The 15,928-nt window shown below is 38.3% G+C and overlaps 1 protein-coding gene across 1 annotated transcript in view; it reads left to right on the forward strand.

Moving 5' to 3' along the window:
* LOC113417447 (gamma-aminobutyric acid receptor subunit alpha-4-like) overlaps positions 1–7,099 on the forward strand; it is a 68,058-nt gene extending 60,959 nt beyond the window's left edge. The window contains exon 9 of the mRNA XM_026675848.2: positions 4,376–7,099. Coding sequence (XP_026531633.2) covers positions 4,376–4,906 — 531 coding nt within the window. The 3' untranslated portion in view covers positions 4,907–7,099. The remainder of the gene's footprint in view (positions 1–4,375) is intronic.
* Positions 7,100–15,928: the final 8,829 nt, after the last annotated feature.

Here is a 15,928-nt window from a genome sequence, read left to right on the forward strand (position 1 = left end):
GCATTTTTTTAAAAAGAAAATTATCTCAATACACACAAAGCTGAATACACAAAATAGAAGCAACAATATCTGGAGGACAGCCTGACCTTGACTTTATTGTTGATGACTTTGGAAGATTTATAAAAGGAACTAACTTGCAAATAACTAAACTCAATTAAATTTGGCTATTGGATTAATCAAATAGGTTAATTTGGACTTGGACTATTGGACTTAATTTGGACACAATTTGGACTTGGACTTTTAATGTTATTTAATAGAACAGCCTACGAGATAAAAGAAGAAAAGTGTTGGAAGAGAAAAGGACAGATAAATAAGACTTTAAAATTTGGATAATTGTCAGATATACAACTGGGGAAATATAAATTGTAAATCATAAAATAAGGGGTTTTATAAAATGGATTTCCAGGAAACAATAGAGTTTTATGGAGAAATATTGATTATATTAAAAGGTATGCATGAATTTTGGAAAAGCAATAAGGAGACAAAGGGATTGTTTAAAGATACAGAAATAAAGGTACTCAACAATTGGAAAAATTGACACTCAAGAAACTGGTGAAAAAAGAAATAAGGAACCTGATCATATTAAGTACTGGATTATACCAAATCAAATCACTATTTGGGGCCCTTCAGGGCTTCCTGTTATAAAAAGAGGAACACTGTAAGGTGTGGAACATAGCTTAAAAGACTAACCTGGAGCTGTCAAACTCCTGGCCTGCAGGCCAGATGCGTCATGTGCTGGCCACCCCCATGTAATAAGGGTTAACAGAGAGGCAGTTTCTGCAGGCAACACCAGAATGTTTCCTTACTGCCTTCCTTACAGGATTAGGCCAGTAATTTCTTCTAACAACCGGTTCTCCGAACTGCTTAGAATGTTAACAACCGGTTCTAGCGAATAGGCGCGAACTGGTAGAATCCCACCCCTGCTTCATTCCCTCAAGCAGCTCTTTCTATAGTTCCCATTAGCATAATTGTACACACTTCTCTTTTCAATCTTTTCCAAGTATCTTGTGATGCCATTTTATACATGACATGCTTGTCTTTCCTTCCTCCTCATATCAGGAGAAGACGAAACAGCCTATAGGTCAGAGGTTCTCAGGCTGGTCTTGTGGTGCAAGAGTCAGAACTTCACCTGAACATCAAAAAGACCAAAGAATTGATAATAGACTTCAGACAATGCAAAGCAGAGCCTCTTCCACTATATATCAATGGAGATTGTGTGGAAAGAGTTCATAGTTTTAAATTTCTAGGAACTCATATTTCCGACAATCTTACTTGGTCAGTCCACACTATGGCCACTGCAAAGAAGGCCCAACAGCGCCTGCATTTCCTGAGGCTGCTGAAAAAGAGTAGTCTGGGTGAGAAGTTGCGGGTTACTTTTTCCCCTTCTACCATCGAGAGCATTTTGGCATACTGTGTAACGGTGTGGTAGTATGCTGGATGCTCTGTAGTAGATAAGAAGATGCTCCAGAGAGTTATAAACACAGCACAAAAAAATCATCGGTTGCTCCCTTTCTTCTTTGGAAGAGATTGCGAAGACCAGACTCCTCTCTAGAGCACTAAAAATCTCCACAGACCGTTCTCATCCTGATCATTCATATTTCGAACTGTTACCATCAGGGAGATGCTCTAGGTGTCTTAAAATGAGGACTAATAGACTGAGAAACAGTTTCTTTTCCAAGGCAATAATTGTCTTGAATCAAACAATGCATATGTGATTTAGCCCTATGTATATAGTGGCATTTTTAAACTATCTAACTTACTATATGTTTTAGATAGGTTTTAGACTAGGTTTTTAATTATTATTTTAATTATTTTAATTTTTAAATACTCTGTAGTGTGATTGTGATGTGGTGTTTGGGACACTGTGCTGGAGTAGCTTTCAAATTTCATTGTACTTGTAGAATGCAATGACAATAAAGGTATACTATTCTATTCTGTTTTGTCCTGTTCTGTTCTGTTCTGTTCTGTTCTATTCTATTCTCTCCTGTTTCTTTTCTTTCTTTCATTTCATACTATTTTTTTCCAAGACCCCTTCTTGACACTACCAAAATTGTCTTACATTCAGAACCTCTCATCACCTCTGCATCATTCAGTATTTGTTTTAGTGCTTTATCATAAATAATCAAATCAACTATGCCTTTAGATTTCTTCCTTTAGTATATGTGGGCAGGGATAAGTTTATTATATGTTTAAAACAACATTCAAAGCACATAGACATTTTTCCTAAGACATATGAAAAATATGGGAGATTGTTGTCACTTGTAGTACACAATCAGTACTTGCCTTTGTAATGTTGCTTGGGCCTCTTGGCAGCCTGCCAGACCAATTCTTGTTTTTTCATAAATTTTGGAGAACCCAAACCAGAACCAACCAGGAGAATGAATGAGTGCCACCACAGTGAAATAGAGACATGAAGCCAACTGCAGGAAAGGAAGTATCTTTACTTATAGGTCAGAAGTGAAGTGACACAGCAATCGGTTCTGGGACAGCTGAGAAAGTGATCTGGAGAGTAGATGGCATTTTTAATATGATTTGGGGGCTTTGAGATTTAGATGTTCAGGTTCATTGCGAAATGAACTTTAATCTGTATAAGAGTGTGTCTTTCAATATTCTAATTGTTTTTGCCTGACTCCTATTGTGGCTGAGAGTTTGTGCCCTATCCTTGGATCTGGGTGGGGAATGTAGATTTTAGGTTTCTTTGTCTCTGCTTTTAATCTGATCAGTTCCATTAAACTTAGCCTCCAGAGAGATTTGCTTGGAGCACTTTCCAATGGTGAAGAGATGTGAATAGTTTGACTTCAGGGAAGACTTCTCTCTTAAGGTGGGTGGGGGTGGAGGCAGCATTTCTTGGGGTGGGATTCAATTTTTTTTACTACAGGTTCTGTGGGCATGGCTTGGTGGGTGTGGCAGGGGAAGGATACTGTAAAATCTCCAGTCAGAGATGGTATTTGTCGGTTCTCTGAACTACTCAAAATTTCCACTACTGGTTCTCCAGAACTGGTCAGAACCTGCTGAATAAAACCTCTGATTTCTTTGCTTATATGGTGGCTTTCTTATATTAAAAGGTGGTGGGGATTCTTCCTACACAACGAGAACCCTTTGATGCTTTTGGAAGTCATGGCTCTTGCTGTAAGAGGCAACTGAGTAATCGTCAGAAAAATCCTACTAGAACTGCTGATCAGAGTTTCTTTAATTGATGGCAGGTTTCTACTGACTACTATTTAACATTAGTTTGAATGTGTTTGGTTAATGCTGAGCACAGCCGCATCCCTACTTTTAAGAGGGTGTGCACATTTATGCAATTTTGTTATTATATTATTTTTTCCACCAAAAGATTCAGCTTGTTTTTCAATTGAATTATACAGGTTATATGTTTTATTAAAGATGAACAGAATTCTAAAGTGATTTATCTTGGTCTGATTTTTTTAAATCTCAAAAGCCTGGCATTTTAATAGTGTAAACTGTTCGAGTTTGTAACAGTTGTGTGTAAAATTTTTATATCCACTGTAATTGTTGCTTGATGTGTATAGATTTTGTATTTTTAATTAATTATATATCTCTATTTGTGATAAGGTAACATATACTTCTTAGAAATAAATGAATTATCATAATAAAATAGACCTGGGAAATAGAAAGACAGCTTTTTTTGCCCTTATGTAGTAAAAGGAAGAGATTTAGTGGTAACCAATACAAAAATAGCCAATAATGGGTCCCTTGTCAGTCAATAGCTGATTTACCACCAGCTTATCAGGTACTTAGCAACCAAGGGAAACAACAGCCAATGACTGAATAGCTTGCCATCAACACCCCAGTCAATAAATAAAAAGCCACACACAACCAGGCACCACATAAAACCTATGCATAAAATAGCCCAAAGCACACATTCTGGTAGACAGAAGTTCCCTGAGGTTGCTGGCTCATATTTAGCTGGTTGTCACAAGCCTGAAAGCTTGGAAGACTAACCTCTGGTCCTGATGATTGATCAGATTGGATCTGGTAAGCAATCGATTTACATTGAATAGCTAAATGCCATTTCTAAGTTATCAAAATTATGCCTTTTTTGTTATTAAAGATTATTGTCAGATGTAATGGATGCTGCCTAGAAAACAGACAAGAGAAGCAGCAAGGGCTTAATGGTCAGAGGAAGAAATTTAGGAAGAGCCTGCCCTGGTCGATCAGATGGTTAAAAGTGATGGTAGAAAATGTATAGTTTCTGTTCATGTAGCCTTATGATAAATTAGCATTAGCTCATTGTTTTTCCTGTCTGTTTACTCAGGAGAGCTGACAAGAAAATCAAATGGTACCTTTGTTATTTTTGGCTTCTGTGTGAATATTGATTTTCAAAATCACTGATGATGTTCTTTTAATACTGCAGTGTACAGACTCAAATTCAAATGTGAGGAAAAGAACAAACACCATAGTACAACCAGATTTGGAGACTGCCAAAAGAATTGACCCAGGAAACAAGTCATTGCCTTCTTCTACATTAACTCAGGGGCCCTTGGACATTATGCCCCGATCGCCTTCAGCTTCAAGTCCAAACCCATTCAGCCGAATTAATATATCAGAAACACTGGCGTCTGCGAGACCAACTCCTTCAGCTCCTCCATCCACCCCAATTTTAACAGGTTACATCACCCAGCAGGATACCATGGAATCCCTGTCAGTTCATCATTTACTTGGATCTAGACTGGAGGAGATTCAGACTACCACAAATGCTTTGGGAGTGCACACAAAATCCCTGGGCCTCAGTTCTCCTGCTCCGTCAGCCTCCAGCTCTGGCACCAGTAAGATAGACAAATATGCACGCATTTTATTTCCTGTCACTTTTGGAGCATTTAACATGGTCTACTGGGTGGTTTATCTTTCCAAGGACACCATGGAAAAAACAAAAAATCTAATGTAGTCCTGCTGCTATGTAGTAACTTCTTTTTCCCCTGCAGTTTATTCTAAACATGTATGGATGCAGAGTTTCTTCTTTTAAAAGTATTTTTTTAAGGAGTCTTAACACTGATTTTATAAACAAAAGCTCTGTGGTCATTTTCCCATGGGGAAGGGAAGGTATTCTTAGATTATTTTAACTCAGCAAAACTTGGGGAGGCCATAAATAGCGTCTTCCAGGCTCTCTACAAAGGGCATTTTGTATGAACAAACTACATTGGGCCATTGGGAAGAAGAGAGGTGGAATATTAAAATCAACTGCAGATGCATACAGATGTGTGAGAAATGCTCTGTTTTTTTTCTAAATTTGTATATTGATAAGTAGATATCTATATTTTCATTATTTAATTTTGCCACTCCAGTTTGAGTTGTGGTACCTGTCACTTGGATGCTCATCCAAATCTTTGTTAGTACAGACCTTCCTTTAACAAATATATTGGTAGCACAATCTCATACCTATCAGTCCAAAAGCGAGCCTCCCTTAGGGCCAATGAGTTTATTTCCCAGTAGGTAAGCAGAGTACTGTGTCAGAATGTTGACTAATTATTTGCTGTCGTTTTTGATTCCTAGCAACCATATAGATTTTCTCCATGAATTGTGTCAAAGAAGAAACAAAAGAATCTTAAGTGATTGTATAAGCACAAAGAATATGAATGTAATTATAAATTTAATATATAGGGATCTTTTGGAATGAAAAGAGTGATCCAAAGAATGTGGTAGATACATTTTATTAAATTGTTTACGCCCATGAACAGGGTTTTTTAAAAGAGGTGGAAAACTATGCAAACCATCATTCGTTAATAGATGCTGGATATGATTTAGTCAAGGATAAGTATTTGGAGAACATATGCTAAACTTGAGGTGTAAAAATGCTTAACTAGGATGAAACTAAACCTTCTCTTATTGAATGGACTCACCTGGGGACTTTACTGAGTAGATAGGACTTACATTACTACATTAAGAACTTTTTAAGTGTATAAGCTGCCAGCCAATGGAACAAAACACTATGTAATATAATGAGTTGTCCTTCCTTAAAGTCTTAAGCCAGGAGCTGGATAGCCATCTGCCAGAGAAACTGTAGAACAGGAGTGTAAAACTCACGGCATCTTGTTGTCATGTGATATATCACAACTTTGTTCCCCTTTACTAAACCAGGGGTGGGGGTGGCCAGCATGTGAAGCATCTGGCCTGCGGACCACGAGTTTGACACCCCTGCCGTAGAGGATCTGTCACTTGGAGTAGATGATCTATAATGTATATTCCAACCCTATGATTCAAGTCCTTTATGTAGGCTTTGAAATACTTGCATTATACTTCCCCAGCCCAATGCTCCTCAGATCACAGAATCAAATATGAGTTGAAAACTGGTTTGGGAACATCTGCTGCAGCCCTTGTATTCCCACAGTCCCCAGTCTATAGACAAGAGGTTGTATAGAAGTTGAAAGCTGGAGGACTCAGACTGGAGAGGACCAAATGAAAGTAATGTACTTAGACTTCCTTTTGTTTTTAGTTTGCAATTGCCAACATAGTAGATGCTTCTCTTGCTTGCCATGCATACATTTCTATTGTGGTTTAGCCTGAATATAAGGCTAAATATATATGGTGAGATTCCTGTTGTAAACTAAGTAGCCTTAGGTACATTTTAATGTAAAATCAGTTGATATGTTAACCATTGTTGTGTTGGATTTGCTTCTTGTAGTTCTTTATCAAGACACACTGCAAACATAACATTTTCTACGCAAAGATTATTACAGTAATCTATGCAGATTATTGGTCTGGCAGTAATCAAAATCTGGGACTAAATAATTGTGATAAAAACATATGAGTAGGCAGTAGAAGCTCCATTGTTTCCAGGCATTAAAAAAAAATCCTGGAGTCTTTCTGCCCATTTCTAACATCAATCAAATGGTGGATAATAAAAGGCCTATGCCAAATGACATCTGCACAGTTTGTCTCTGTATCACTATTTGTCACCACCAAATGGGAAATTTAAAAAAAATCAAAACCTAAAAAGACCAGAAATATGTTCCTACTCCCCCACAAAATAGAAATTCATGAATCTATTCCAGACATTTGCCCTCCTTGCATCACAATGATATTTGCTGCTTCTTTCTCTTTCTTTCTTTCTTTTTCATTCTTTCCTTTTTCTTTTTCTTTTTCTTTTTCTCTCTCTCTCTCTCTCTCTCTCTCTCTCTCTCTCTCTCTCTCTCTCTCTCTCACACACACACACACACACACACAGAGAGAGAGAGAGAGAGAGAGAGATATGAAGACAGAGAGACAGAGACAGAAAATTCAATGTGGCCTCCAGTCACCAACAGTTTGTCTACCCCATATGGAGAACAGGGCTTATTTAGTAATATAAGAGGAAAGCTACTACCGTGTTCCCCCAAAAAAACAAGACCCACCCAGAAAATAAGCCCTATCCTGATCTGCACAGCTGCCTGGCTCACAGGAGGCTTGCGGGAGGCTTGCATGGCGGCACTGGCAGCTGGTGGAGGCAGAGACATGGGGGAGGTAAATAATCCTGATGCCACATGTGGGCACCTGCCCCGGTGTGGCTGGAACAGAGAGAGACAAATGGGAAGGAGTAGGCAGTGTGTTGGGATCGCCTGCCACCTCCCTGTGCCTCTGCCTCCACCTGGCTCTGCAATGCATTTTTCACCCAGAGGGAGACAAAGTTTCATCTGCTTGCAAATGAAATAGAGCTAATCTCTCTGTTTCAAAGCATCCCATTTGCAAGCAGATGAAATTTCCGGTCTCTGTCATTTCTCCGTCTGGGCAAAAAGTACATCTGCCCTGGAAAGCCCTATAAGCTGTTGTGGCTGTGGGTAAGCAGATGGTGGGAGGGAGTGGGTAGGTGGCCACAAAATAAGACATCCCCCAAAATAAGACCTAACAGGTCTTTTGGTCCAAAAACCCCAATAAGACCAGGTCTTACTTTTGGGGAAACATGGTACAGTAAAGTCAGGGGATCTCTTCAAAGACATTATAATAATGCACTCACTGGTGCAAATATTTTAGATACAAATGTGAGTAATTCTAACGAAATGTCTTTGGACTAGTCCTGCTGGACACCTGCAGACAGTCGGCATTTTTCCTTGATCTTTACTTTAAAAAGGGAAAGATAGGAAAGCAACCCTGCCATGTTTGGTTTGCAGGAAAAAAATTTTTTCCTCCTGTTTCCGTTTGCTGCATTTTTTCTGTCCTTTAATGTTTCTCATGCCCTGGGCTAGGAGTTCCCTCAGAATATTGTTAAATCAAGATGGTATCTGCAAATGGTGTGATCAGAGCTCTACCTGGTTTTTATATGTGTTCCATGCATGACGCATATAAACCAGACTGGAATATTATTTACACATCACGTCTAATTATACCACTGCAGATTTCATCTGGAGTTTTATGGACATACACTGTGCATATTCCTGCTATGGACTTCATGTTTCATTAATTGATTTTCATTGAATGTTGTATTTCTTGTTTCTTTTTATTCTGCCATAAAATGTGGACTTAATTACAGTTTAATTCCAATAAAACATGAAAAGGAAAAGATTGGTAGATATTCTTCCATGCAAACAAAAAGTGCATATGACTAGTATATATCATTCTACTAAAACTGGCATCAAAAGGCAGGTCCATATGTTGCACGAACATTATGCATAGATGAACGCATAGATGTACACATCTCCTTTACAAAGAGTTTAGCAGTTCTTAATTCAACTTTCATGCACAAATAGGCACATATATGTTTGTTTATATATGTCAAAGAAAACACATTCATGTTATTTATGTCTTCCATTGAGGATTCAAGAAACTCTAAAAACAAACGAAAAGGATTTTGACCATACTTTTAAAGAGACGTGGGTCCATTGGATATTAATATTAATTAATTACTATTAATAAATAATAAAATAAATAAAAGCCAGTGCAATTTAAATAAACAATTATTTCTTCCAGCACCAGTTAATTTTGACAGGGAAGAAAATGATTCTTTTGGTAAATGTTAAGCCCTTGCCCTAGGTACTTTTCAAAATGTATGAAATATAGATACAGAAAATGCCTCATTGAAATTATTGACATGAAGATACCAAGAGCAGAAAGACATTGGATTGATATATTTTATAATTATAATTGAAACCAGGATGGCAGTTAACATTTTTGTAGAAATTGGTTGATCTTCCAAACAATCAGCAAAGGTAGAACATTTTAATGAGCCATTTTCATGTTTTGTCTTCTTAGGTGTTTTTTTTTAACAATAATTCCCAAGTGGCTTTCATACATTTGTGGTCCAGGTGGACTTTCAAGCTTGGCATCTGTGACCCTTTTTTCTTATACTGATGAAAGGAATAAAAGTTACCAAAATACCATGTTTCTCATATAAGGCTGGGTCTTATTTTTTTTTGAGCCCCGAAAAAATGGCTAGGCCATCTTTTCGGGGGTGACTTAATTCCCCCCCTTGCATCTTCGGGCGGGCGGGCGAGCAGGCGGCGATGGCTTGGATGTTGACCTGAGCGTTGGTGGGGCACTTCGTATCGGGGTCAACGCAGGCAGCACCATATCCAGGTGTGCAACAAAAGTACTTCCTAACGGCAAGCCCCCCCACCATTGCATGTTTTAATATAGGCCTTAATTTGGGGGGAGGGGCTTAATTTCATTTCATGCCTATAAAACATGCTGGGACTTCCTATTGGGGGAGGCCGTATTGTTGGAGAAACAGGGTAGTAAATAGATATATATCGTGCAAATTATTGTGTTAATCAGAGCTTCTCCTTGGATTAAATCTGACAGTTTTTTGTTGAAATCACCCTCTTCTCCTACTTATCCTTATATGATTCATAATTTGTAAAGTTATAATTGATACAGTCAGGAAACTGATTATTTATGATATAATTTAAGATATGGTGGAAACATACGAAAGAATATCCTGTAGGTAACTGAGAACCTCTTGAAATGTCACAATTATTCTGAGGGTTTTTTTTACACTTGAGGTCCTCTTGGTTTGAATCATTCTGTTATATGAAGAGTTTAATAGCACATCAGGTCAGAGGTGGGATTCAGCTGGTTTGGACTGATTCAAGTGAACTAGTTGTTAAGATTCTGTGCAGTTTGGCAAACTGGCAAATCCCGCCACTGGCTGGCCACGTAAGTGAGTAGCGCACCAGGGCCATGGATGGTGTTAGGGTTTTGGGGATTAACCCCTAGCAGAGTATTGCAGCAGTAGTCAAGCCAGGCAGCCAAAGAAGAGCGGAAGGGCCCCAGAGTATACACACACTGAACACAAACACTGTTTGTAGTTTAAATAGTTTTTAATCCAGTTAGAGTTTAAGCATTGTCATTCAGTCCATTAAGTCATTCACAGTATTTCCATCCAGTAAGACTCACTAGTATAGTCCAAGTTAAGAGTCCTTGCAATATCTTTATCAGCCGATAAAGATATCTTCTCCTCCTCCGGTTTCACTCTCCAGAGAAACAAACGCTGGATATTCAGCAAACAGTAGCAAACAATAACAGTTCAGTCACAGGCACTCACAGTCAGTAATCACAGTTAGTCGCAGCAGCACACAGTTAGTCGCAGTAGTACACAGTTACAGACAGTTACAGCCAGCAAGCAAGCTTTCCAGCTTCTAATGCTTCCTTATATTGTAACTTCTAACCGCACCCTTAATCGGCTAATTGCCTGCTGCATTGTGCTTAAAGTGATAAGCACTTAAACCATGATATCTAAGTTTTATATATTTATTCACCCAAACCATATTTGGTATCAATGTTATACCTAACATACTCCCCTTTTGGGTGAAATAAATATATAATACCTTACAATCTAATCCCATATTTTTCACAACTCTCCTGGTGCTTACTGGCACCTTGGGCTTTAGTAAAATTATCAGCTAAATTGTCTTCCGACATACAGTACTCTAGCTGAATCATCTTACTTCTTACAGATTGTCTCACGTTTAGATATCTTAGATCTGTATGCTTGCTCCTTGTTTTTACTCCAATATTTGTGGCCATTTGAATTACTGCCTGATTATCTTCATGTATAATTATAGGATAATCTACAGTTATACCTATATCAATTAACATTTGTTTATACATTATTAATTCTGTACATAACAATGATAAACAGGAGAATTCTGCCTCCATAGTAGACAAACTTATATGCTGTTGTCTTATTGACTTCCAGCCTATTAATGTCTTACCCAGCATTATGGCTGTTCCTGAAGTCGACTTTCTAGTGTCTCTTTCTGATGCAAAACTAGCATCTGCATAAGCACTCAAAATTAAATCACCCTTCGGTTCTAAATACAATGAATAATTCATTGTCTTTTTAAGATATCTTAATATCCTCTTAGCTGCATTCCAGTGTCTTTCACATGGTGCAGAATTGAATCTAGCCAACTGATTCACGCAGTACGATATATCTGGTCTAGACCAATTACTAATATAACTCAAACTACCAATTAAAGATTGATAAATCACCTTATCAAACTCAGGGCTTTGTACATCAGTGTTGCTAAACTCCTGACTCATTGGAGTCTTAGCCGGCTTACAAAGCTCCATCTTGTAATCTTTTAGTAATTTGCTTATCTTATCTTCCTGAGATATCTTAAAACCTTTCCGTGTTTTCTTTATATTCAAACCGAGATACTTCTTTATCTCTCCTAATTGCTTGATCTTTATTCTCTTTCCTAATGATGCTATTATTTTATTTGCTTCATCATTAGTTTCAGTTATCAATGCAATGTCATCTGTGAATAGTAATAATAATGATACTTTCCCATTTGTCTCCCTCTTAAACAGACATGGATCGGCTAAACCAGCTTTAAATCCTATATTGTCTAGTTCCTTTACAATATACTGGTTCCATTCATAGCCTGATTGTTTAAGACCATAGAGGCTTTTCTTTAACAACCAACAATCATTATTATCCTTATTTTCACTTTTAATACCAACAGGTTTTTTCATATAAATAATATGTTTTAATGGGGCGTGCAAGTAAGCAGTTTCCACATCTAAATGGTTAACTATATAGTTTTTACTAACTGCCCACACTAAAGCTGCCCTTAAGGTTGCTGCCTTAAGACTAGGTGCAAACACCTCATCGTAGTCATTAGCATTCTGCCTAAAACCTTGGGCTACTAACCTTGCCTTATGGATTAAATTACCATCCTTATCTGTTTTTACCTTAAAAATCCATTTGCAGCCAATGGATTTCTTTCCTACAGGTAATTTGGCATTTTCATACACCTTCATATCACTTAATGAATTCAGTTCCTTATTCATTGCTGCATACCATCTTTCTTTTTCCTTATTAGGATACTTTTTAATTTCTTCAACAGAATTAGGAACTTGATTAATCTGGCACACTGTGTTAGCCTGGTACCTATCAGGCGGTCTAGATACACGTGTAGTTCTTCTGGGAATTACAGGGCTTACAGGAGGACTTTGTTGAACTACTACCTGTTCATCTTCCTCATCCTGTTCAGCTATTGAATCTGTTTCTTCCTTTATGGGCACTATTTCATCCTGTATTTGTCTCTTTACTTTATTTTTAAAGTTACAGGGATAACTAATGGGATTTCTATAGGATTCAATAATTACATCTTTATTGGCATCCTGTTCTAATTTCTCCCATCCTTCATGTTCTAGAAATTGGGCACTAGCACTACATAACACTTTAGATGTGCCTTTCTCCCAAAATCTATATGCCCTATGGTTTGCCTGATAACCAACGAAGAAAATCTTTTAGCTCTATGTTGCCCTTTTTTTCTGAGTTGTGCAGGAATATGCACCCATGCTGGTGCACCAAATGTGTGCAGGTAACTTAGGTCAGGTTTCCTGCCATGCCACCTGGTAAATGGTATTTCACCTGTTGTTGTATTAACAACGTTGTTCAATATGTTATTAGCACACATTGTAGCCTCCCCCACAAAGAATCAGGTAACCCAGAATCATTTAACATTGTTCTAACCATTGCCTGTAGTGTTTGGCCTCTTCTTTCAATAAAAGCGTTATGTTCTGGCCTGTATGGAGCAGACTTCTTATGCTCTATTCCAGCTACCTTAAGTCTGTTCTGGAATTTGTTATTAATAAATTCCGTGCCATTATCTGTCACCAGGGTTATCAGTTGTCGTTTAGACTTTCTTTCAGCAAACCTAAGCCAATTGAAAAAATGTTGATATGTTTCAGTTTTGCTTTTCATTAAATAGCAAAACCCATATCTAGAATAATGGTCCATAATGCTCAGTATATATCTAGCACCCCCATACTGGGTTTCTTTGGACCTATGATGTCTGCAAATACTACTTCTAAAGGTTCTTTTGTTTTGAAACCATTTAGCCTATTTGCAGGCAATACTTTGCTCTTATCTTCACAGCAAACATTACAACGCAAATATTTATCACAAGATTTTAACCTTATTCCTTCAGATAACTCAACTGTACGTTTTAGCATTTTAAAATTTACATGCCCCAAACGCCTATGCAATAAATGGATACATTCATCATGAGGCTTTATATTATTAAATATAGTTTGAGCCTCCCCTTTCTTACTATTATCTAATACATATAATGTTCCATTTAAAGCTGCAGTTACCCTTTTGTTATCTTTTTCAATTATGCAATTATTATCCTTAAAAGTAATTACATAACCTAATTTATCTAATACCCTTACTGAAAGCAAATTAAAATTTAGTTGCGGTACATACAACATTTTTATATCCTGGTTTATGTACGGACAACGTGCAAAACCTTGACCTTTAGCTTTCAGTTTCCAGCCGTTAGCAAGAGATATATGTTGAGAGCTTGTAGACATTTTTATAAATTTTGTCTTATCTCTTGTGATGCAGTGGGATGCGCCACTGTCAACCACCCATAAATTATTCTTCACATCAGAGTTGCTAATCGTGGCTAGTTCAATTGCTTTCTTTGGCTTTTTACATTCTGGCTTTTTCTCTTTTTGCAGAATCTTGCCAAATGTCCTCTGCCTCCACAATTAAAACACTTTTTAATTGTGTATGCTGTTGAAGATAAATTCTCTTCTTCCAGGTGCTTTACTTTGCTTTGCTGGTTTCTTTCAAGCTTTGAAGATAATTTCTCTTCTTTCTTATCTTCTCTCAGCTCGTCACGCTCACGCCTTCTTCTGGCTTCTTCTAGTAGCCTGCCTGTAATCTCGGTTAATGAGAGGCTTTCTTTTGGCAATACCTCTAACGAAGTCACATAGTCATCATAGCTTTGATCTAATGAAGATAATATTATGTAGACTTGTTGCAGTTCATTAAATATAAGCTCTTTTTCTTGCAAATCTTGAAAAATGCTCTTCATACAGTTTAAATGAACTAACATATCTCCATTCCTCTGAAGATGCGTTCGAAAAGCTTCCGTGTAAGATTTATATGTGCTCCTACACTGTCCCGAACATAAATCTTCCTGAGGTTCTCCCAGCAGTTTGCAGCATTTTCTTCTCCACGAATATGGACAAGCTGCTGATCACAGAGAGTCAGTCCTATGATGCATAAAGCCTGCTCATTCTTCAGTTTAAAGTCTTGTAACTTTTCTTTATCATCATCATTAGCAGGATTCCAGCTACTCACATCTGGTGGGTTTGCTATAATGTCCCACAAACCTTCTCTGCGTAGAAGTAAACTACATTTCATTGACCATGAAACATAGTTTGTTCCATCCAGCCTGGATATCATGGACAGTTGTGACAAATTTACTTGTGCCATTACTCTTCAGATATTTTGACTATTTTAAACTAATTAAAACAGTTTGTTATTACAGTAATGTGCAACTCACACCAACTCTCTCTGCTATATCCTGGTTAGTTAGACTATGCTGCTGGGCCCATAACCAATGTTAGGGTTTTGGGGATTAACCCCTAGCAGAGTATTGCAGCAGTAGTCAAGCCAGGCAGCCAAAGAAGAGCGGAAGGGCCCCAGAGTATACACACACTGAACACAAACACTGTTTGTAGTTTAAATAGTTTTTAATCCAGTTAGAGTTTAAGCATTGTCATTCAGTCCATTAAGTCATTCACAGTATTTCCATCCAGTAAGACTCACTAGTATAGTCCAAGTTAAGAGTCCTTGCAATATCTTTATCAGCCGATAAAGATATCTTCTCCTCCTCGGTTTCACTCTCCAGAGAAACAAACGCTGGATATTCAGCAAACAGTAGCAAACAATAACAGTTCAGTCACAGGCACTCACAGTCAGTAATCACAGTTAGTCGCAGCAGCACACAGTTAGTCGCAGTAGTACACAGTTACAGACAGTTACAGCCAGCAAGCAAGCTTTCCAGCTTCTAATGCTTCCTTATATTGTAACTTCTAACCGCACCCTTAATCGGCTAATTGCCTGCTGCATTGTGCTTAAAGTGATAAGCACTTAAACCATGATATCTAAGTTTTATATATTTATTCACCCAAACCATATTTGGTATCAATGTTATACCTAACAGATGGCATTGGTTCCTGCACCCAGCCAATTCTGATTCCATGGCCAGCCTTACTGTTTGAAGGCTGAATGAAACCTTCAACTGAGCAAGGAAGCCCTGCGGGGCCAGACCCTTCACACTCACATCCACCCTCCAGAGTTTGCTGCACCGGGGCAGGAATGAGACCCTGTCCCACGGAGCCTGCCGCCACTTGGGCAGGGAGGAGGAGGAGGAGAAGAAGAACAGTGAGGCTTTGTGCTGGCTGGCTAGGCAAGGAGCAGGTCAGGCAGTGCTGGCTGGCTGGTTGGGGAGTGGGCAATTATTAGGTGGCTGCTGCTGCTTCAGTGGGGACTGAAGAGGAGAAAAACAGCCCCTGCCCCCTTCACCCACTGCTGCCGCTTAAATGCTCCAACTAAAGTAGGAATTGCATGCTCTCTCTCTCATACAAACACACACACACACAAACACAGAGTTTGGAGAGCCCCCCTCCTTTCTCTGCAGCAGCAGTTGCAGCACTTCAGTGCCTGTTTGGCATGGTGCTCAGATAAACC

Source organism: Notechis scutatus, chromosome 4, assembly GCF_049901735.1.
Source record: "Notechis scutatus isolate UNSWTSFEM ecotype Mainland chromosome 4, rNotScu1.2, whole genome shotgun sequence".
Lineage (NCBI taxonomy): Eukaryota > Metazoa > Chordata > Lepidosauria > Squamata > Elapidae > Notechis > Notechis scutatus.